Source organism: Dasypus novemcinctus, chromosome 18, assembly GCF_030445035.2.
Source record: "Dasypus novemcinctus isolate mDasNov1 chromosome 18, mDasNov1.1.hap2, whole genome shotgun sequence".
In the NCBI taxonomy this organism is placed as follows: domain Eukaryota; kingdom Metazoa; phylum Chordata; class Mammalia; order Cingulata; family Dasypodidae; genus Dasypus; species Dasypus novemcinctus.
Window position 1 is genome coordinate 79932421 of NC_080690.1, and position 21405 is coordinate 79953825.

At 52.0% G+C, this 21405-nt stretch overlaps 1 protein-coding gene and 1 non-coding gene across 2 annotated transcripts; both read right to left on the minus strand.

Moving 5' to 3' along the window:
* Positions 1 to 1304: 1304 nt before the first annotated feature.
* Positions 1305 to 1446, minus strand: LOC111762135 (small nucleolar RNA SNORA67). The gene has a single exon (XR_002795324.1). It is a non-coding gene; the product is annotated as a small nucleolar RNA SNORA67 (small nucleolar RNA).
* A 2205-nt stretch (positions 1447 to 3651) lies between these two features.
* On the minus strand, positions 3652 to 20718 carry LOC105745256 (leukocyte immunoglobulin-like receptor subfamily A member 2). Its single transcript, XM_058280828.1, has 6 exons — positions 20613 to 20718; positions 20128 to 20163; positions 13529 to 13810; positions 12271 to 12558; positions 6579 to 6875; positions 3652 to 3933 (listed from the first exon to the last, which is right to left on the minus strand). Exons 1-6 carry the CDS (start codon positions 20644 to 20646, stop codon positions 3812 to 3814), a joined length of 1059 nt encoding a protein of 352 aa, XP_058136811.1. The 5' UTR covers positions 20647 to 20718; the 3' UTR covers positions 3652 to 3811.
* Positions 20719 to 21405: the final 687 nt, after the last annotated feature.

Below are 21405 nucleotides of genomic sequence, written 5' to 3' on the forward strand. Positions count from 1 at the left end.
TTAATTCTCTCCCCTTCCCCCCTTTGTCTGCTCTCTGTGTCCATTCTCTGTGTGTTCTGCATCCACCTGCATTATCCAGCGGCACTGGGAAACTGCGTCTCTTTTTTGTTGCATCATCTTGCTGCATCAGGTCTTCATGTGTGCAGCACCACTCCTGGGCAGGCTGCGTTTTTTTTTTTTATGCGGGGTGGCTCTCCTTGCAGGGTGCACACCTGAGCGTGGGGTATCCCTACGCGGGGGCACCCCTGCATGGCACGGCACTCCTTGCACAGGGCAGCGCTACACATGGGCCAGCTCACCACATGGGTCAGGAAGCCCTAGGGATTGAACCTGGACCCTCCATACGGTAGACAGATGCTCTATCAGTTGAGCCACGTCCGCTTCCCTCTATTTCTTCTTGAGTCCATTTTGGCAATTTGTGTGTTTCTATAAATTTTTCCATTTCATGGAGCTGCTTTTGACACCATAATAGTAGTAAAAGGAGATGGATTCACCATTTCACACCGGATAGAACCCAAAGCCATCCCAGGCCTGTGAGGTTCTGCCCTCAGTTACCTCCCTATTTAGTCCCTCACCCTGATTTGAGCCTCCTGATCCCTAAAAGCAGTTCCCGTGTTCTGGGACGGGCTGAACTGTGTTGCCTAAAGAGAGATATCCAAGCCCTACCCCTCGCCCCATGAATGTGACCTTATCTGGAAACGGGTGTTTGAAGGTGTGATTAGCCAAGATGAGAGGAAACTGAATTACAGTGGGCCCTACTCTAATAGGTCTGGTGTCCTTAAAAGAAGAGGGAAATTTGGGCACATAGCGGAGAAGTCCACGTGACACTGGAGGCAGCAATTGTGCTGCGGCTGCAAGCCAACGAGCGCCATGGCTGGCCAATAGCCCTCCAGAAGCCAGAAGATCCAAGGAAGGTTTCGACGGGAACATAGCCATACCGACACCTTGATTCTGGACTTCTGGACTGAAGAACAGTGAGGCATAAAGTTTAAGCCACCAAGTTTGTAGTGCTTTGTTACAGCAGCCCTAAAAATCTAGCACATCTTTTTGTGCTTCGTGCTCCCTAACTGGAATGATCGTCTTTAAAAAATGAGTTTCTGTTTTTCACTGCTTTACTTCTCATTCCCTGGAGAACATGGGGCACATAGTAGTTGGGTAAAAATACAAGTGATTTGGGAACTTATTTACATCAGCAAAATCCCTTTTGCCATATAACTTAATATAATCACAGGAATGAGATCAATCAAGGGGCACGTATACTGGGTGTCTCAGTTTACCATGGCTGCTATGACAAATACTACTCACTGGTTGGCCTTACTTCAGGAGGGCAGAAGGAAAAACATCCTCTCTATCCTCAAGACCTTGAACTTGCCAGATTTTATTCCAAGTTGCTACTTTCCCAAGATGGGTACTAGGTGGCCCCTTGGAGAGGAAGTCACCTTGGACAAAATTTTCTATCTTAGCCACTTTTAAATGTGCAATTCAGTGACAGTAACTACATTCACAAGGTTATACAATCATAACCATTATCCAGTTCCAAAACGATTTCATCATCCAACTGAAACTGTGCATCCATTAAGCAATAACTCTGCACTCCCCTTCCTCCTGCTCCAGGTAACCTGCAATCCACTTTCTGTCTTTATGAATTAGCATTTTGCTATACTTGATTTATCACAAATCTATCCAAACCACTACCTATCAATCATCATTTTTTATTATGGATGCCAGGTTAAAATAGAGAGCTCCCACTTAATTTTGGATTTCAGATAAACAACTTTTAAAATAAGTGATCCCAAGTCTTGCACTGAACATCTGTACACTTTGGGATGCCTAGAGGTCATTATTTGTTGGTAAAATTTGCATGCAGTGAAATGCACAAACCTTAAGTGTGTATCCACTGAGTTCTGACAAGTCATAGACTTGGGGAGCTGTTAGGCCGAATATAGGCACCTAAAGAGATCCATTCCCAGGAACCTATGAATATGTGTGGTACGTAACGTATTGAGGATACATGGGAATTAGGTCACAGGCAGAGTTGAGGTTGCTAGACAGCTAACTGAGGAAATGATCCTGGGTTTGCAGCTGGGCCCAATTTAGTCACAGGGTCCTTAAAAGTGGAAGGAGGCAGAAACGCGGGAAAGCCTTGGCCCTCGTTCCTGGCTTTGAAGATGGGGGAAGGAGCCACAAGCCAAGGAATGCCGGCGACCTCCAGGAGTCGGAGAGGACAGAAACAGAGTCTCCTCCAGGCCCCCCAGAAAGAGCCCAGCAGGCCTCTGACCTCCAGCCCCTGCAAGTTAATAAATGTGTTGTTCAAGCCGCTAAATCTGGGGTAATTTGTTACAACAGCCACAGAAAACCAAGACAGCAACCCAATTGCTTAACAAGACACAGGGCATCACCACCACCACCACCCCCAGAAATTTGGTGGTTGAGTCTTGAATGATAAGCAGTTCTTCAGGTATACAGGTGGGGGGGCAGAATTCTAGGTAACAACTCTGTAGGAAAGGAGACCTGGAGGTGGGAGGAAAGACGACTGCTTTCAGCTTCGTGACTTGCCCTTTCCTATTTTCTTCTTTATTATGAATAAATAAAACAGCTATGGGTTCAAAATCACTCTCTAGATAAACTTACAGCCAATGAAGCGTTGTTCTCATGACTTTCTTTTCTGCCATCCCCTGGCATTTTAGCAGGTGGTCATTTTACACTCTCTCATGAACCCTTAAATCATTTCTTTATGACACATTTGCTTTGGATCATTTTCCCCAACCTTGAAAGATAAAAATTAACAGTCTAGTGGGTGACCAAAAGCATACTTTGTTTTATTGCACTTTGCAGATATTGTGCTTTTTACAAACTGAAAGTTTGTGGCAACCCTGCATGGAGCAAATCTATCAGCACCATTTTTCCAAGAGCATGTGCTCACTTTGCATCTCTGTGTCACATCTTTTTTCTTTAATATTTATTTACTTACTTATTTCTGCACACACACACACACTCCTTGTTTGCGCTCACTGTCCGCTCTCTGTGTTTGTTCGTGTTGTTCTGTGTCTGCTTGTCTTCTTATTTTTTTTAGGAGGAACTCGGAACAGAACTCAGGACCTCCCGTGTGGGAGGTCCGTGGCCAATCACTCAAGCCACCTCCGCCCCTGCTTGCCGTATCTCTCATTGTGTTTCCTCGTTGTGTCCTCTCGTCGCATCAGCTCGCCGTGCCAGCCCATCACGTCAGCTCACTGCCTTCCTTATTCTCTTTAGGAGGCACCAGGAACCAAACCCGGGACCTCCCACGTGGTAGGTGGGCCCTAATCGGCTTGAGCCACATCCACTTCCCTCTGTGTCACATCTTAATTAAGGTATGCACATTGTTTCTTTAGACATAATGTTATTGCACAATTACTAGACTACAGTATAGTAGAAACATAACTGTCATATACACTGGGAAACCAAGAAACCACATGACGCCACTCCTAAGAAACAGCTCCAATGAGCAAACTCACAGAGCCCGAAAGCAGCTTAGAGTAACAGGTGGGGATGGGAGGGGTGCTTCTTGATGGGAGTGGAGTTCCTTTTGGGGTGCTGAGAACTTTTTGGTCATGGATGGAGGTGATGGCAGCCCAACATTGAACATGTAATTAATGTCACTACACTGTGCACTTAAAAATGGTTTAAATTATAAGTTTTATGTTACATATATATGTGTGTCACCATAATACAAAATGAAGAACGTTAACACGGCAAGCTTTAGGGTATATGTACGTTGTCACAATAAAAATAAATAACTTTTTTAAACGGGCAGTCGAGGCGGAATCTCCCTTCATCTCTCGGCGGTCCTGCTGAGCCCAGCTTCAACCAGCAGCGCCAGCAGGAGCAGCAGGCACAGGCCGCCCAGGCCCAGCCGCACGGCGTTCTCGACCGTGTAATTCCCGGCGGCAGATCCTGCGGGGAGAGTCCCGGGTCACCGCCGGGAGAGCCAGGCACCCCACCCCGACCCCGGGAGCCCCGCTGCGGGCCCCGCCGAGCAGAGGTCCTGGGTCCAGGCTGCCGTGCAGGGCTGCCGGAGGCTCCCGGCGAGGCCCCGGGGCGGGGGTGCGTGGGGCCAAGTCCAGGCTGCTTTCCACGCCCCAGGCCGGGCCTGTCTGGAGGAAGAGGTGTCTTTCTGATTAACAGCTGAGCTCCTGCTGGTCACTTACCTGCCTGGGGGTCAAGGGTTATAGGTGGGCTGGTCCCCAGAGGATCATGGGACTCAGGAAAGGGCGGGGTGGCTCCTCGGGCAGACACAGAGTTACGTGTGGCCCAGCAGCCCCTCTTCTGGGCGTGCACCCGAGGAAATGGAAAACACTGGGGGCCAGTGCACCAATGTCCAGAGAGACACGATTCCCAACCAGCAATCCAAGCGTGCACAGCAGATGAACGGAGAAACAACCGTGTGTCCATGCGATGGAATGCCATTCAGCCGTAAAAAGGAAGGAAGCTGGAGGCATGGCCTGGGGGAACCTTGGAAACACTATGTGAGTGAAAAGCCAGGCATGAAGGGGCACAGAGTCTGTGATTCCACTTATAAGAAATAGCTACAGCAGACAAATTCACAAAGACAGAGAGCAGATCAGAGGCCACCAGGAGCTGAGGGAAGGGAAAGGAGGAGTTATTCCTTAACGGGCACAGACATTCTCTTTTGGGTGATGAAAATCATCGGGTAATGGAGGGTGGTGATGGCAGCATAAGCATTTAAAAGTATTCAATGCCGCTGAACTGTATACTTAAAAATGGTTATGATGGCAAATTTTATGGTATATATGTTACCAAAATTAAAATTAAAAAGAAAGGGAGAGGGAACAGATGTGGCTCAAGCAGTTGGGCACCACCTCCCATGTGGGAGGTCCCAGGTTCGGTTCCTGGTGCCTCCTAAAAGCAGATGCAACAAGCAGGCACAACAAACTGATGCAATGAGCTGGCACAGTAAGCAGACAAACAAGCAGACACAACAAGCAGGGGGCAGATGTGACCCAATTGGTTGAGCACCCACCTCCCACATGGGAGGTCCCAGCTTCAATTCCCTGTGCTTCCTAAAGGAGGCAAGCAGAAAAAGAGTGGACACAATGAGCAGACAGCAAGCAGACAACGAGAGGAAAAAATGAGCAGGCAGATGAGGGAGCCATCTAGGGGGAAGCAATTAATTTTTTAAAAAAAGAAAGAGAGCCTCCCTGGCACCGAGGGACCACTATCAACTACCAACTGATGATGCAACTGGAAAATGACCTTATATGGAAGGTTCAATGCGGATCAGCAGAATATCCCTGTCTACATAAAATAACATTGACTTTAAAATGCTGTTTGACCTAAAGTAAGGGGGAAATGGAAAGGAGAAATGAGTTTATATGGCTACGAGTTTCTAAAAAAGAGTCTGGAGGCTGGCAGAAGGATTGCCCTCATGCACAACTGAGCAGAGTCAGAGAGACAGATAAAGCAGATACAACCCCCAGATATTGGTTCCTTTGAGGGCTAAAGAGACCCATGGGAGTTATGGTCATGGCCGATGGGGTTAACTACCAGGTCAGATGGCCCCTCTTTGGAAATGGTGTTTATGTGTAATGAATCTGGACTCAGATGGGATCTTCCTTCATAAGACTTTCATGCTAATGTGCTAGAGGTGCAGTTAATGTTGGGGTTTAAGATATATTTAGGGGATTTGAATCTCTGGACTGATAATGTGATAGCCAGGTCCTGAGCCTCAACAGACTCAAGCACCTACAATCTGATTTATTGGACTTACCACACTCAGCTAAAATGGAGTTGAAGAAGGACAACCACCACACCATGGAGCCTAGAGTGATTACAACTGAAAGTGGGAGGATTGCATCCAGCATCCATGTGGAATCTGAGCCTCCTCTTGACATAGAGGTGCAATGGACACAACCAATCCAATGTCCACATAGAAGAGGTGGCATTGGATTGGGAAAAGTGGACATGGTGGCTGATGGGTATGGGGAAAGGCAGGAAGAGATGAGAGGTGGAGGCGTCTTTGGGACATGGAGCTGCCCTGGATGGTGCTTCAGAGGCAATCACCGGACATTGTAAATCCTCACAGGGCCCACTGGATGGAATGTGGGAGAGTATGGGCCATGATGTGGACCATTGACTATGAGGTGCAGAGGTGCCCAAAGATGTACTTACCAAATCCAATGGATGTGTCATGATGATGGGAACGAGTTTTGCTGGGGGGGGGGAGAGGTGGGGTGGGGGGGTGGGGTTGAATGGGACCTCACATATATATTTTTAATGTAATATTATTACAAAGTCAATAAAAAAAATAAATAAATAAATAAAATGAAAAAAAAATAGACACAGAGAACAGACAATCGGAGGAGGGGGGGAATTAAATAAATAAATAAATCTTTTTTTAAAAAAAATAAAAAAATAAAAATAAAAAAAGAAAGAAAGGAAGGGAGGGCTCAGAGACCATCTTCTCCCACGCCCGGTCTGCCCACCGCCATCCCCACTGCGGCTTTTGGTCCCATCAGCACCAGGTCCCTGCTGAACGCAGAGCATGAGCTGGGGTCCTGTGGAGACACCTCTTCCCTCACCTCTTTCCGTGAGCTTCAGGGGCTCGCTGGGCTCCGACCACAGGGAAGGGAAGTTTCCGAGAAAACCGTAGCATCTGTAGGCCCCGCCCCAGGGCTGCCCCGCGGAGTCCAAGGTGAAGTTGGCCTGAAAGCCCCCAGCCCCGAACTGAGATTTGAGGCGCTGGGTGGCGTTCACGCCCCCCTCCCAGGCGAGAAGGAACCCGTCGAACCACGTCTCTGAGCGACACTGCAGGATCTTCGCACGGGACGTCCCCGACGGGCCCTCCAGGTCCAAGAGCGAAGGCTTCTTGTACACACCTGGAAGAGCAGGAGGCGGAGGTGAGAACGCGGCGCAGCCCCTGCCTCGCCCAGGCTCAGCCCCTTCTCTGTTGGGGGGGGTCTCCTGGCCTCGTTCTCTGTCACTCTCTGACATGGACCCCAATCACTGTCCACCTGAGGACCCCGCTCTGCCCACATTCTGTTCCACCCACCTTGGCACCCCTGCTGGCGCCCCCTCGCCCTCGAAACCTCCTCCCCAGGCACCCAGGGGGTCCTTCCTTACCACTGGCTGCTCTAAAGAGCACCGCCACGGCCCTCTGTCTCCTTGCCCTGCTCTGCATTTCCTCACCACGCTCATCGCCACACGACGTTGTATCAGCTAACGGATCGCCCTCTGCCCCCCTGGGATGAACATAACTTGGACTCCCTAGTTCACACCGTGTATGAAAATAAACCTCAAAGACAACAGAGTTCCAAAAAGAACAGACTTTGTAAATGCCGTTGTGCACCGTGACATGATCCATCATGAATATTCTAGAACAGAGGTCGGCCGAGTTTTCTGGAAAGGGCCAGATAGTCACTATCTGTTGTGACCGCTCAACTCTGCCATTTTGGAACAAAAGCAGCCCTGGAGGATGAGCACATGAATGGGCACGACTCTGTTCCAATAAACTTTATTTAGAGGCACTGAAATTTGAATTTCATGCAAATTTCATCTCATGGAATCTTATTCTATTTTTTATATTTGTAATGTCATTTAAGAAATGTAGAAACTCTTCTTCATTTTCAGGCGGTGGGCTGGACCTCACCCAGGGGCCGTAGTTTGCTATTTGCCAACCCCTCTTACAGAGCCATCAGTACAAGTTAATTCTAACAACACTCGATCATAGGAATGGATCTGGACAGTGTGATGTGAAGTGAAAATTCTATGACATGAAGAATAAGAACCACATGATACTCTGTTTATAAAATTAAGGGCAAGGGAGTAGATGTAGCTCAGTAACTGAGCACCTGCTTCCCACATGGGAGGTCCCAGATTTGGTTCCTGGTGCCTCCTGAAAAAAAAACCAGCAAGCAAACAAATGAAAAAACCAATTCAGGGGAGCCAATGTGGTTCAGTGGCTGAGCACCAACTTCCCACATATGAGGTTCCGGGTACAACTCCCAGGTCCTGGTACCTCAAAAAATAAAGAAAGAAAAACAAGGGTGTGAAGAGCTCAGTGGTTGAGCACCTGCTTCCCATGTATGAGGTCATGGGTTCAATCCCTGGTACCTCATAAAAAAAAAGACAGAAAAAGAAAAAGACAAACAGGCTTCTTGGAGAACAATGTAGGAAAGGGTGAGAAAGAAAAACATCCCAAAAGACTCCCTGTTTCTGAGTCAAGCAGTGGTAAGATGGAAATGCCCTCCACCAAGGTGGGAGGACGGAGGGAGGCAGGTATGGGCTGTGACCACCAGCTCCTGGTGAACTGAGCATGAAAACCCCATTTGATGACCACGTGGAAATGTCAAGTAACCACCAAATTCACAACAGTGTTCCTCAACCGCAGCACAACTGTCCTTTTTGGACAGATAATTCTTTGTTTTGGGGCCATCCTGTGCATCGCTGGAAATTTAGCAGGGTCCGCAGCTTCTGCCCACTAGATGTCATTAGCGCCCCCTTCCCCAGTTGGGTCAACCAAAAAACATCTCCACCTGGTGTTTCTGCGTGATGGAGCTGGACTCACATGGGCTCTCTTTTCACAAGCCTTTCATGCTACTTTACTGGAATTGTAGTTGGTGCTGGGGCTTAAGATATATCTAGGGGATTTGAATCTCTGGACTGACAATATGATAGCCAGGCCCTGATCTCAACAGACTTCAGCTCCTACACTCTGATTTATTGGACTTACCCCACTCAGCTAACATGGAGTTGAAAAAGGTCAACCACCACACCATGGAGCCTAGAGTGCCTACAACTGAAAGCAGGAGGATTGCATTCAGTATCCATGTGGAATCTAAGCCCCCTCTTGACATAGATGTGGAATGGACACAACCAAGCCAAGGTCCACAGGAAGGAAGAATACAGTAAGGATCAGAGTGGGTTTAATGATATTCTATTCATGAACTATTGTGGTTAATAATCGAGAAAATGTGGCATTGGTGTGGAAAAAGTGGCCATGGTGGCTGCTGGGTGCAGGGAATGGGAGGAAGAGAAGAGATGTGGAGGCATTCTCGGGACTTGGAGTTGTCCTGGGTGGTGCCCCAGGGACAATTGCCGGATGTTGTATGTCCTCCCATGGCCCACTGGGTGGAACGTGGGAAAGTGTGGGCTATGGTGTGGAACACGGGACATGGGGTGCAGCGATGCCCGGAGATGTACTCATCAGATGCAATGGATGTGACATGATGATGGAGAAGAGTGTTATTGAAGGGGGAGTGGGGGGGAGCAGTGGGGGCGAATGGGGACCTCATTTTTTTTAATGTAATATCTTTTTAAAAACTGAATAAATTGAGTAGAATTTGAAAAAAAAAAGATTGTTACTACTATGGCAAGAATGACTGGAAAATTGCTTTAGAGATCTTAGATATCTTCCTCCTCCTTAAGTTACTCAATTCTTTTTATGAATGCAAATAAACAAAAATTCAATAATTAAAAAAAAAAGTCTCCACACACTGCTGAACGTTCCCCATGGGTGGTCAAAATCAATCCCTCCTGAGAGGTTCAAAAATGGCAGGGTTGGAATACTGGTGTGGGATGTTACTGACAGGGGACACATGGTTGGTAGGGAGTTCTACAGGGCATATATCCAGGGTACATAAAAATGTTTGGGTATTTTCATAGTGGATACAATTAAAAACAACAACTGAGGGAGTGCTGAGTTCCTAGCCAGGGGAGCTCTATCACAGTCCCTAAAGGAACAGCAACAATCCCCCAAGTGCAACGGCAAAGACCGAAAAAGAAGGAAGGTCCAACAATGAGCCCTTGATACTAATGACTATGCTTGTTAGCTTGTGCACTGAAATAAGAACAAGGCCTAGAGCTGTAGGGTGCCTAAGAGTTCCCTCCTGAGAGGCTCCATGTTGCTCAAATGTGGCCAGTCTCTAAGCCAAATTCAGCATGTAAATGTGTTGCCTTCCCCCCAGCGTGGGACATGACTCCTGGGGATGAGCCTCCTTGGCACCAAGGGATTACTACCAAGTACCAGCTGATGATGTAACTAGAAAATGACCTTGAATAAAAGGGTCAACTCAGACCAGCAGAATATCTCAATCTACATATAATACCAGGAGTTAAAAATGCTTTTTGACCTAAATCAAGGGGGACATGGAAGGAACAAATGAGTTTATATGGCTATGAGTCTCCAAAAAGAGCCGGGAGGTTATCAGAGGGGTTGCCCTTATGCACACCTCAACAGAGTCCCAGAGACAGATAAAGTAGATACAACCCCAGGTATTGGTTCTTCTCAGGGCTACAGAGACCCACAGGTTCTATGGTCATGGCAGATGGAGTTCAGTGCCATGTCAGTTGGTCCTTCTTTGGAGTTTGTGTTTCTGTGTGATGGAGCTGGACTCAGATGTGATCTTTGTTCACAAGCCTCTCCTGTTACTTTTACCAGAACTGTAGTTGGTGCTGGGATTTAATATATACCCAGGGGACCTGAATTTCTGGACTGACCATGTGATAGCCAGGCCCTGAGCCTCAACAGACTTCAGCTCCTATACTCTGGTTTATTGGACTTACCCCACTCAGCTAACATGGATTTGAAGAAGGTCAACCACCACACCATGGAGCCAAGAGTGCCTACAATTGAAAGCAGGAGGATTGCATCCAGCATCCATGTGGAATCTAAGTCCCCTCTTGTAACAGATGTGGAGTGGACACAACCATTCCAAGGTCCACAGGATGGAGGAATAGAGTATGGATTAGAGTGGACTTACTGATAATCTATTCATGAACTATTGTGAATAGTAATTGAAGAAAATGTGGCATTGATGTGGAGAAAGTGGCCATGGTGGCTGCTGGGAGTAGGGAATGGGAGGAAGAGATGAGATGTGGAGGCGTTTTTGGGACATGGAGTTGTCCTGGGTGATGCTGTAGGGACAGTTACTGAACATTGTATGTCCTCCCATGGCCCACTGGGTGGAACGTGGTAGAGTGTGGACGATGATGTGGACCATTGACCATGAGGTACAGCAGTGCTCAAAGATGTATTCACCAAGTGCAATGAATGTCTCATGATGATGGAGGAGGTTGTTGTTATGGGGGGAGGAGAGGGGTGAGAGGGTGGGGGGTATATGGGGACCTCATGTTTTTTGAGTGTAATATTAAAAAAACAAAGACAACAAAATTTTTTTAAAAATTACCAGAACATTAAAAAAAAAAAAATCTATCCCTCCTGAGAACACTGATGTGGAGCTGAGCAAGGGGTTTCTTTAGAGACATAAATTTAGCAGGTTTTCAGGAGTCAGCTTCCACCTTGCGGGCTTCCTATCTGCTTGTGGGCTGCAGCCAGCCTCACACGCCCTGAAACCACCTGAGTCCCCCCTCAGGCCCAGCCTCGTGGTTTACCACCATCAGTAACTACACTGTGCCCATGGATCCCCACCCCTCGCCTGGTCACAAACTCCTACTCATCCTTCAAAGCACATCTCCAGAAACAGACGCAGCATCTCAACTGGTAGAGCATCCATCTACCATATGGGGGGCCCAGGGTTCGATCCCCAGGGCCTCCTGACACGTGTGGAGCTGGCCCACGCGCACTGCTGCTGCACGCAAGGAGTGCTGTGCCAGGGCATGGGCGTCCCCCGCATAGGGGAGCCCCATGCGCAAGGAGTGCGCCCCGCAAAGAGAGCCACCCCTCACAATAAAAGAACAGCCTGCCCAGGAGTGGTGCCACATACACGGAGAGCTGACTCAGCAAGATGATGCAACCAAAAGAAACACAGATTCCCAGTGCAGCTGGATAATGCAAGCAGGCGCAGAAGAACACACAGCGAATGGACACAGAGAGCAGACAACGGGGAAAGTGGAGAGAAATAAATTAAATAAATCTTTTAAAAAAGGCACACATCTCCCCTAGAAAACCTTGAGGGTTTTCCTGCACGTCCTTGCGGGAACGTGAGCACAAGTACGCCTCCCACACTTGACTGTGACCCCCTCCGGGGCCAGTCTGTGGCCCCCGGCATCGCAGAGCAAGGATGAGCCACCTGGGAAGACCAAACCCTACGTCATGAGTCAAGGCGGCGACCGTGTGTCTCCCCGACCACTTCCTGTAACCCACCCGGCTGCAGAGGACACATCTTGTAACGGACCGAGTGGTGGAGCACCAAGGCAGAACAGCTCGGGGGAGCCTCACCATCCGGGGAGACCCCCGGGGGGCGGAAATGGCGCCCTCTGGGCCGTGCGAGGCTCTGGGCGTGGGGGAAGCGGGCTGGGCTGGCGGGTCCTCACCTGTGACCATGACCTCCACGGGGTCGCTGGGGACTGACCACTTGTACAGGGAGGTGATAAGGGCGCCGTAGCACCTGTAGGTCCCCGCGTGGCGCTGGGCGGCAGGCGAGAGGACGACGTCCTCGTAGCCCCTTGGGGTGTAGACGGAACGACCCACCTCCTGTCTTTCCTTGGACAGGATGAACCCGTCGTACTTGCTTGGCAGGTGGCAACGCAGGGTCACGCTTCCACCCAGCGTCACGATGGGGCTCGGCTGGGCAGAGAGGATGGGTTTGTCGTTGAAGAGACCTGAAAGCAAAGAGCGCCCTGGTGGTACAAGGAAGCCCACTCCCCTCCCGGGCTGCAGGGCGTGGGCACGGGCACGTCTTCCCTCCCTGCATCCCGGAGCAGGGACTCCAGCCCCGAGCGAGCTCAGAAGACCTGCAGGGAGGGCCCGTCCCCCACAGAGACGCGCCGGCTCCGGGCTCTGGTCAGCAGGTCTGGGGCCTGAGCACCTGCTCGTCTTGCCTTTTATTTTTTAACTGACGTGACATTCACCTAACCTGAAATCAGCCATTCTAAAAGGGAGGATTCAGAGGCATTTACTCTACTCACAATTTTGTTCAACCACCACCTCTGTCCAGTTTCATCACCCAAAGAAAAATCCCATACGCGTTAAGGAGTTATTCCCCACCCGCCTCCTCTCAGCCCCTAGCCTCCTATCTGCTTTCTCTCTAGATTTAAGAACTATGGATATCTAAATATAAATGGAGGGAGGCGGACTTGGCCCAGTGGTTAGGGCGTCCGTCTACCACATGGGAGGTCCAAGGTTCAAACCCCGGGCCTCCTTGACCCGTGTGGAGCTGGCCCATGCGCAGTGCTGATGCGCGCAAGGAGTGCCCTGCCAAGCAGGGGTGTCCCCACGTAGGGGAGCCCCACGCACAAGGAGTGCGCCCCGTAAGGAGAGCCGCCCAGCGCCAAAAAAAGTGCAGCCTGCCCAGGAATGGTGTCGCACACACGGACAGCTGACACAACAAGATGATGCAACAAAAAGAGACACAGATTCCCGGTGCCACTGACAACAACAGGAGCGGACAAAGATGACGCAGCAAATAGACACAGAGAACAGACAACCAGGGAAGGGGGAAGGGGAGAGAAATAAATAAATAAATAAATCTAAAAAAAAGAAAAAAGAAAAGGCAAGGGGGTCCGCGGTAGGGGGCACGGCGGGCGAGGACCAGAGCCGAGGGCGGGGGGCGGGAGCCGGAGCGCACCTCACCTGTCACCACCAGGTGCAGAGGGTTGCTGCGCTCCGACCAGTTGGACCGTTTCTCGTACTGACAGGTGAAGGACCCTGCGAGGCGGGAGGTGGCCTCTTGGAAGAAGAACTCAGCCTCCGCCCTCTGCTGCGCGGCCCTCGCGTGCCACACTTGGGAGGTGCCTGCTTGCTCCAGGCGGTGCTGGGATGTGCCGGGGGGGCCCCTGCAGAGGATGGTCAGAGGGCTCCCCTGGGGGGCCACGGGGCCTGGCACGGCCCTGATGGAGGGCCTGGGCAGGGTTCCTGGAAGAGAGCAGAGCGTGCAGGTCCAGGGCATGCGGGGACCCGGGGCAGACCCCTCCACCGGCAGGCAAACCCGGCAGGAGGCAGCCCCTGGGATGGAGCCACCCTGCCCGGCTGTGCAGCGTGGCCTGCCCCTCCCTTCCCCTGGGACGTAGGTGACGTGGTCGGCCTCCCCGGCCTCAGTTTTCCCATCTACAGAATGGAGGCGAGGACGGGCTTCAGCGGCGGCGGCCAAGGCGGCAGCTTGACGGGATCTCGGGCTGGTTTCTCCCCGACCCCAGGCCCTTGGCCGCCCCCTCCCTCCAGCCCCTGAGCCCCAGGGATGGCCTCTGCTCGGTCGTGAGCTCGAGGGCGAGGATTTCGGAGCCGATCGAGTGCTTGACCCCTGGACAGTAACAGCACACGAGCTGCTTACTACGGCGACACTTCTCCCCGGCAGCCCTCCCGGCTTCTGAAGGCTGTGGGACCGCCCGAAGGGCAGGCAGGCAGGGGCTCCTGGGGAGGTGGCGTCACGGAGCGCATTGTGTCCCCCGAAAGAGACCCGCGTTCAAGTCCTGATGCCCAGACCCATGGGTGTGAGCTGCTGGGAGGCAGGACGTTGGAAGACGCCGTTAGTTAAGATGAGGCCACACCGCACTAGGGAGGGCGCCAAGCCAGCCTGACCGAGGTCTTACGAGAAGAGAAAATGTGGGCCCAGAGACAGAGAACGAGAGCCAGCATGGGGCAGAGGCGGACAGCCAGGCCGCCACGCACCAGGCGTGCAGGGGTTTCCGGCGGCAGGAGCGGGGAGGGAGCAAGGCCAGCTCTCCCCACAGCCCGCAGGGGGACCCCCGGCCCTGCCGGCTGCTTGGTTTTAGACCTGCGGCCTCCAGATCCGGGACTGTAAGGTTCGGCTGCCTGACGGGTCTGTCGCGCTGTGTTACAGCAGCCCTGGCAAACTGAGACGGAGGGGACCCAGAAGAGAGGGCAGTTCGTGTGCCCGGTGATGTCCCTCCATCAGCAGACCCAGACGTCCAGATGTCCCTAGATCAGAGAGCTCCCAGGGGCAGAAACGGCTTGGGGCCGTCCAACCGCAGGGCTTGAGCTCGTCAGTGCAGAGAAGGTGTCGGGTGCAGCTTCATGGGGGATGCCAAGCAGGTCGACTCTCATGGCTAAAGCTTGCTTATCTGGGTGATGTTTAAAGCAATTGGGTGTGGAAGAACTTGAGTCCGGCAAAGACGGGCTTTGGGGCTCCCGGGCCCAGGCTGATGTGAAGACGTGCACGCATAGAGCCGACACACAGCGGCCGGCCGGCGACGCACCATCCTCCAGAGCACGGGTGTGGACGAGCCCCCGTTCCCAGCTCTCCACACACCCCTTGCACGCAGCATCCCGAAGCCACCCTCAGCCCTGGGGCGTGCAAACAAGCAGCTCAGGGGTCTGCCTTCCAGAGGCCTGGCCCGGGGCAGGGGCCACAGGGGCAAGCTCTGAGTCACTGGGCAGGACGTTCTAGGCTCCCAGGTGACCAGAGGAGGTCTAGAAGGAGGAGGACAGATGCACACCCTTGGCCCTTTGGACTCCTTTCCTGGGGGAGAGCAGAGTCAAGCAGGGCCAGAACAGGGCCTTCTGCTGCACAGAGCAGGTGCTCGGAGCAGAGCTGGCAGAGCATGCTCCTGCCCACAGCCTGGACACTTCCTGCTCCCTCTTCCTGGAATGCTTTCCCCCGCTATCTGTGATTGCTTCCAATCGTCAGCTCCTTCCAAATATGTCAGGTCCCCAGGGATGGCTTCCGTGGGCTCGCCACACCCCACATTCTCCCCATTCCCCTCCCCTGTCCTCACACCGCAACATCGAACGTGTTCTATAACTCTGGCACTATCTCGTTGATGGTTTCTCTTGACTAGAATTTAAGCCCACGTAAATAGGTACTTTGTCTTATCATTGCCGCATACCCAGGGTTTCTAAAACCACAAAACCAAGTAAGTGCTGGGTAAATATTTTTTTAACGAATTTAGGAACTAAATGAGATAATAGCATCTAATCGTCTTAAAACAGTGCCTGGACCATGGTAGATTCTCAATAAATGTTACTTTGTGCCTTAGTTTCCTCTTGCTGCTGTAAAAATACCACAGACTCAGAGGCTTATAACAACAGCAACTGATTGTCCAACAGTCCTGGAGGCAGAAGCCAAAACCTGGGGAGAGGGGGGTCTTTCAGAACCCACATCCAGTCTGGCACCAAAGTCAGTTAGTGCTACTTGCAAACAATACCCTGAACCGAAACCTCTTTCTCGGCCTCCTGACTGCCACGTCGACTAAGCCACATCTTCCTCCTGGCCCATCGCAATAATTGCCTAACAGATCCCACTGCTTCTTGCTCCCACCCATCGCACGCCCTCCAATTTTATTTTCTGCCCAGTGATCCTGTTTCTCATAATCAAATTGTGTCTCTCCTCTTTCCAAAACCTTATAATGGTGAAACAGTGTGGCCGCTCCTCAAAAGCTTAACCCCAGAATTACCATACGACCATAGGGCCTTCCCACTCCCAGGGATACACATACCCCACCAACAGATACGTGTACGCCAATGCTCATCTCAGCGTGATTCACAAGAGTCAAAAGACAAAACGCTAACATTTGTGTGAAGACACGCAAGGTTATCGGATGGCTGATCTCAGAAGCTTCCCTTCAGGTGCCTGGCAATGAGCTGACTGGGACCGAGGGGACAGGCTGTACCCAAACACATTTTTTCGTGGAACGGGATCCTCCGATCATCACCCACCAGCAAGAGGGCTGCCAGGGTTCCCAGGTACAGGCACCTGGGTTTCCCAGCCCAGCCTTCAGGAGCTGACACGCAAGCCTTGTCTCTTGACATAAAGCAGCCGTTGTCTCAAGCCCTACAACGCCCCTCTCATGCCTTTCCCATACAAGAGAAAGCAATGGGGTCTGCTATGGTTGGAACGTGTTCCCCATAAAGACGTGCTCAAGTCCTAACCTCTAGTCCCAGGCATGTGGCCCTATCGAGGAATAAGGTCCTCGAAGATGGATTAGTTACGATGAAGCCAAACGCGAGCGGGCTGGGTCCTAATCCAAAGTGATGGGTGGTAGGAAGAGGAAACTTGAACAGAGACAGAGGAGAAGATGGAGACAAGGCGTCAGGAGGGAGACGAGAAAGGCCGTGTGGAGATGGCAGCTTTGGAGCGATGTAGCCGCCAGCCCGGGAGCCCCGAGGAAGCCGGCCCCAGCAGAAGCTGGAGGGGGCCCCGGAGCTTCGCCCCTCACAGGGAGGAGTGCAGCCCTCCGCGCCTTTAGACTTCTGCCTCCGCGGGACAACGGCTTCCTGCTGTTTTCAGCTGCCCAGTTTGGGGTCCTTTGTCACAGGGCCCTTGGAAGCCACGACGGGGTCCCTTCTTCTGGGCCCCAGGTCCACAGTGTGTCCCCAACCCTCTTTTCCACAGATACCTGCAAACAGAGGACACGACAACGTCTCAAGGTCCCCCTGGGCTCCAGAATGCACCACGGGCATCTGTCTTTGCCAGACAAAGCCCACCGCACCTCATCTTCTAAACTTTTCCTGAGTTAAAAGACTTCATGAGAGGCGGCGGACTTGGCCCAGTGGTTAGGGTGCCCGCCTGCCACATGGGAGGTCCGCGGTTCAAACCCCGGGCCTCCTCGACCCGTGTGGAGCTGGCCCATGCACAGTGCTGATGCGCGCAAGGAGTGCCCTGCCACGCAGGGGTGTCCCCCGCGTAGGGGAGCCCCACGCGCAAGGAGTGCGCCCCGTAAGGAGAGCCGCCCAGGGCGAAAGAAAGTGCAGCCTGCCCAGGAATGGCGCCGCCCACACGGAGAGCTGACACAACAAGATGACACAACAAAAAGAGACACAGATTCCCGTGCCGCTGACAACAACAGAAGACATAGCAAATAGACACAGGAACAAACAACCGGGGTGGGGGGAAGGGGAGAGAAATAAATAAATAACCTTTTTTAAAAAAAAGAGTTAACTCTTTAAAAAAAAGACCTCACGAGAAGAAGAGTTCGCCTTTTCTGAGGGAATCGAGGTTGGCCGCTAAGCCACTGAGGTCGTTTCCTCAGCACACTGGGGGGGCTGACCGGCCGCAGGCTTGTGGTTGAGAAACAAGGCGTGTTCTCTGAACCCCTGGGACGGATTTCCTCTAGACGCCGACCGCGTCCCGTTAGCCGCTAGCGCAGCCCGGCCCTTCTCCCTGGTGGTCTCCTCCTGCCGCCACGTGCCCCTGGGGATCGAGGGCTCGGCCACTGGCAGCGGCGTGCCCAAGGCGCGCAGGTGGGGATGATTTTCATCCACAGCTAGAGAAGAGCTCCTCCTGCTGCCAGCCAGCGCCCCTCCCCGCCAGGCCAAGAGGAGGGTGTCAAGACGGGGCGCTGGTGGGGGGCGGCACGCTGTGTACGCGTTTCCAGAATCTGTTTTTAAAAAGCAACTGTAGGAAGCGGATGTGGCTCAAGGGGTAGGGCTTCCGCCTGCCATATAGGAGGACCTGGTTAGATCCCTGGGGCCTGCTGGTGTAAAAAGAAGAGAAAGCGTGCCTGCACGGCGAGCCAGTGCCCGCGTGGCGAGCCGAGTGCCCGCGTGGCGAGCCAGCGCCCATGCAAGGGAGCCATGCAGCAAGATGATGACGCATCAAAAGAGAGACAGAGGGGAGAGTCAAGGTGAAGCACAGCAGAGACCAGGAACTGAGGTGGCGCAGTGACAGGGAACCGCTCTTCACGGCAGAGGTCCCCAGGATCGAATCCCAGTGAATCCTAGAGGAGAGAAAATGAGAAGACAAAAAGAGAACTAGATCAAAAGATCACACAGCAAATGGATACAGACAGCAAAACAGCAGGGTGGGGGGACAGGGATGAAGAGAGGGAGCAGAAGGGAGAAAATAAATAGATAAATAAATAAATAAATCTCTTTTTTAAGGCAACAGTAGGGGACTGGATATGGCGCAAGTGGTTGAGAGCCTGCTTCCCACATGGGAGATCCCATGTTAGGTCCCCAGTGCCTCCTAGAAACAAAGAACAAACAAGCAAACAAAAAAACCAACTCAGAAGAGCTGATGTGGCTCAGTGACTGAGCACCAGCTTCCCACATACAAAGTCCTGGGTTCAATCCCTGGCCCCCAGTACCTCAAAACAAAAAGCAACTGTAAAGGCAATGGCAATTAAATTGCAATACGTGATCCCAGGCTGGATCAATAATGTAGGATAAAAGGCTCAAAAGGCTATTATTGGAAGACACAGAAAAATTGCCATGTAGACTATAAGCTTTCTATTGATGTCACATTTCTTGAACCTTTAAAGTGCTTACGTAAGTGAATATCCCAGTTCTTAGAAAGGTGCCTTGATGTGGAGACAGTGGCCACGGTAGTTGCTGAGGGCAGGGAGAGGGAAAAAGAGATGTGATGTGGGGGCATTTACAGGACTTGGAGTTGTCCTGAATGATATTACAGGGACAGATGGTGGACTTTATATATCCTTTCATAACCCACTGAATGTACTGGGAGAGAGTGTAAACTACAACGTAAACTGTAATCCATGTGGTGCAGCAGTGCTCCAGAATGTATTCACCAAATGCAATGAATGTGCCACAATGATGAAAGAGGTTGTTGATGTGGGAGGAGTGGGGTGGGGTAGGGGGTACGTGGCAACCTCTTATATTTTTTAATGTAACATTTTTTGTGAACTATGTATCTTCAAAAAAATACAATTTAAAAAAACGGTGGGGGTGGGGGTGGGGAGTGGGGTATATGGGAACCTCTTATTTAAAAAAAAAAAAGAAAGAAAGAAAGGTGCAGTGAAGTATTATGTGTCCTAGGACTGTGTCCACACGACCTGCTCTGAAATGTTCAGAAGATAGATTACAGAGAGGTCGGCAGAGAGGAGAAGGGGACCCCAGAGACCGGGCGTGGGGGCGGCTGAGACGTGCAAGTTACAGGAACCCGATGGGGGAGGGAGCGCGAGATCCCCCCTCGCCCCCGTGCCTCCCCAGGAGACACTGAGCAACCTCTGCATTCTCAGTTGTTCCCAGCAGGGAAGAGGGGCTCCCACCTCCAGCGGGAGGCGGCCAGGGACGCTGACCCGCATCCCACCAGGCGCAGGAGGGCCCAGGGCACGCCAGGTCAGCCGCCGAGAGCGCTGAGGTCGAAGGCCCCGGGCAGGCGCCCTGGAAGCGGGCACTCGGGACGCCGCCAGCCGGGCCACTGGCTGCCAGGGCCCAAGGGCGGGACTCATGGTCGGGGTCCCACCACTGCTGCCAGCCAAGGCCAGAGCTTCCCGCGAGGAAGGAGGTCCCGAGGAGTTTAGGGAAGGACTCACCAGCTTGTGCCCAGCTCTTGTGTCCCAACAACAGTCCTAAAGAGGAAGACAGGGGCCTAGTGGTAAATCCTTCCTGGCCACCTGGGCCTCCCTTCCCTTAGCGCCGGAACCGGAATCAGATGGGCACTGGGTGACCAAGGGGGTGGATCCTGGAGCGGCAGCTGCCTTGGGGTCGCCCGGAAACCAGAGCCCAGGATGGAGCGGGGCCTCACCACCCCTGTCTAGGGACCTCCTCCAAGGGGCCTCACCACCCCCATCTAGGGACCTCCTCCAGAGGGGCCTCACCCCCCCAACTAGGGACCTCCTCCAAGGGTCCTCAGCCCCCATCTAAGGACCTCCTCCAGAGGGGCCTCACCACCCCCATCTAGGGACCTCCTCCACAGGGGCCTCACCACCCCCGTCTAGGGACCTCCTCCACAGGGCCCTCAGCCCCCCATCTAGGGACCGCCTCCACCTTCCCACCATGCATCTCTTCCAACACTCACCTACCCAAAGCAGGGCCATGAGGATGGAGACCATGGCAGCTTCAGCAGACAGACAGACAGACAGAGTACAGCAGGAAAGGCAGAAGTAGAAGTGGCAGAGGGACCCAGGTCCTTACCACTGCATGACAGACAACTTCCTCAGAGAAGGGGAAGCATGCCAACCTCCCAAGGCTGGCCCTGCCCTCCCCGTTTTGGATTGGATTCTCAGGATTCTCGTCCCTCATGTATTATCAGAGGGTGGGAGATCTGCTGATCTATGGCATTTGATGGGTGTCTGTTAGAACCAAAAGAGTACGAAGAGAATTTGGAGTCTAAGGACCCAACCTCAGTGGTTCTCAAGTAAAGGTGATTTTGTCCCCAGGGAACAGATGTCTGAAGACGTTTGGATGTCACAGCTGGGGAGGGGGCTGCTGCTGGCGTCTAATGGGTAGAAGCACGGACGCTGCTGAACACTCCACAGTGCATGGACCACCCCCCACCGCAAAGGGTCACCAGGCCCCACATGTCAACCGCGCTGAGGGTGAACTTTTTTGTTACCTAATTTATTTTTTTATTTCTGTAACTAAAAACTATTGTGACAGGGAGCAAGTGTAGTTCAGTGGTTGAGCACCCACTTCACATGTATGAGTGGTTCAATACCAGCACTTCCAAAAAATATATATATATATATGTATGTATATATATATATATATATATATATATATATATATATATATATACACACACACACAGTCAGCAAAATAATGCCCGTAAATCGGTGAGTGCTATGCAAGTTGACTATTAAGCAATAGTG

Excerpts from the sequence above, each read along its gene's own strand:
- LOC105745256 (XM_058280828.1), bottom strand. The coding sequence starts at position 20,646 with ATGGTCTCCATCCTCATGGCCCTGCTTTGGGTAG. Across the intron at positions 13,811-20,127 it reads CAAGAGCTGGGCACAAGCTG|GAACCCTGCCCAGGCCCTCC; the intron begins GTGAGTCCTTCC and ends GCTCTCTTCCAG. Across the intron at positions 12,559-13,528 it reads TCTGCACCTGGTGGTGACAG|GTCTCTTCAACGACAAACCC; the intron begins GTGAGGTGCGCT and ends CTTTGCTTTCAG.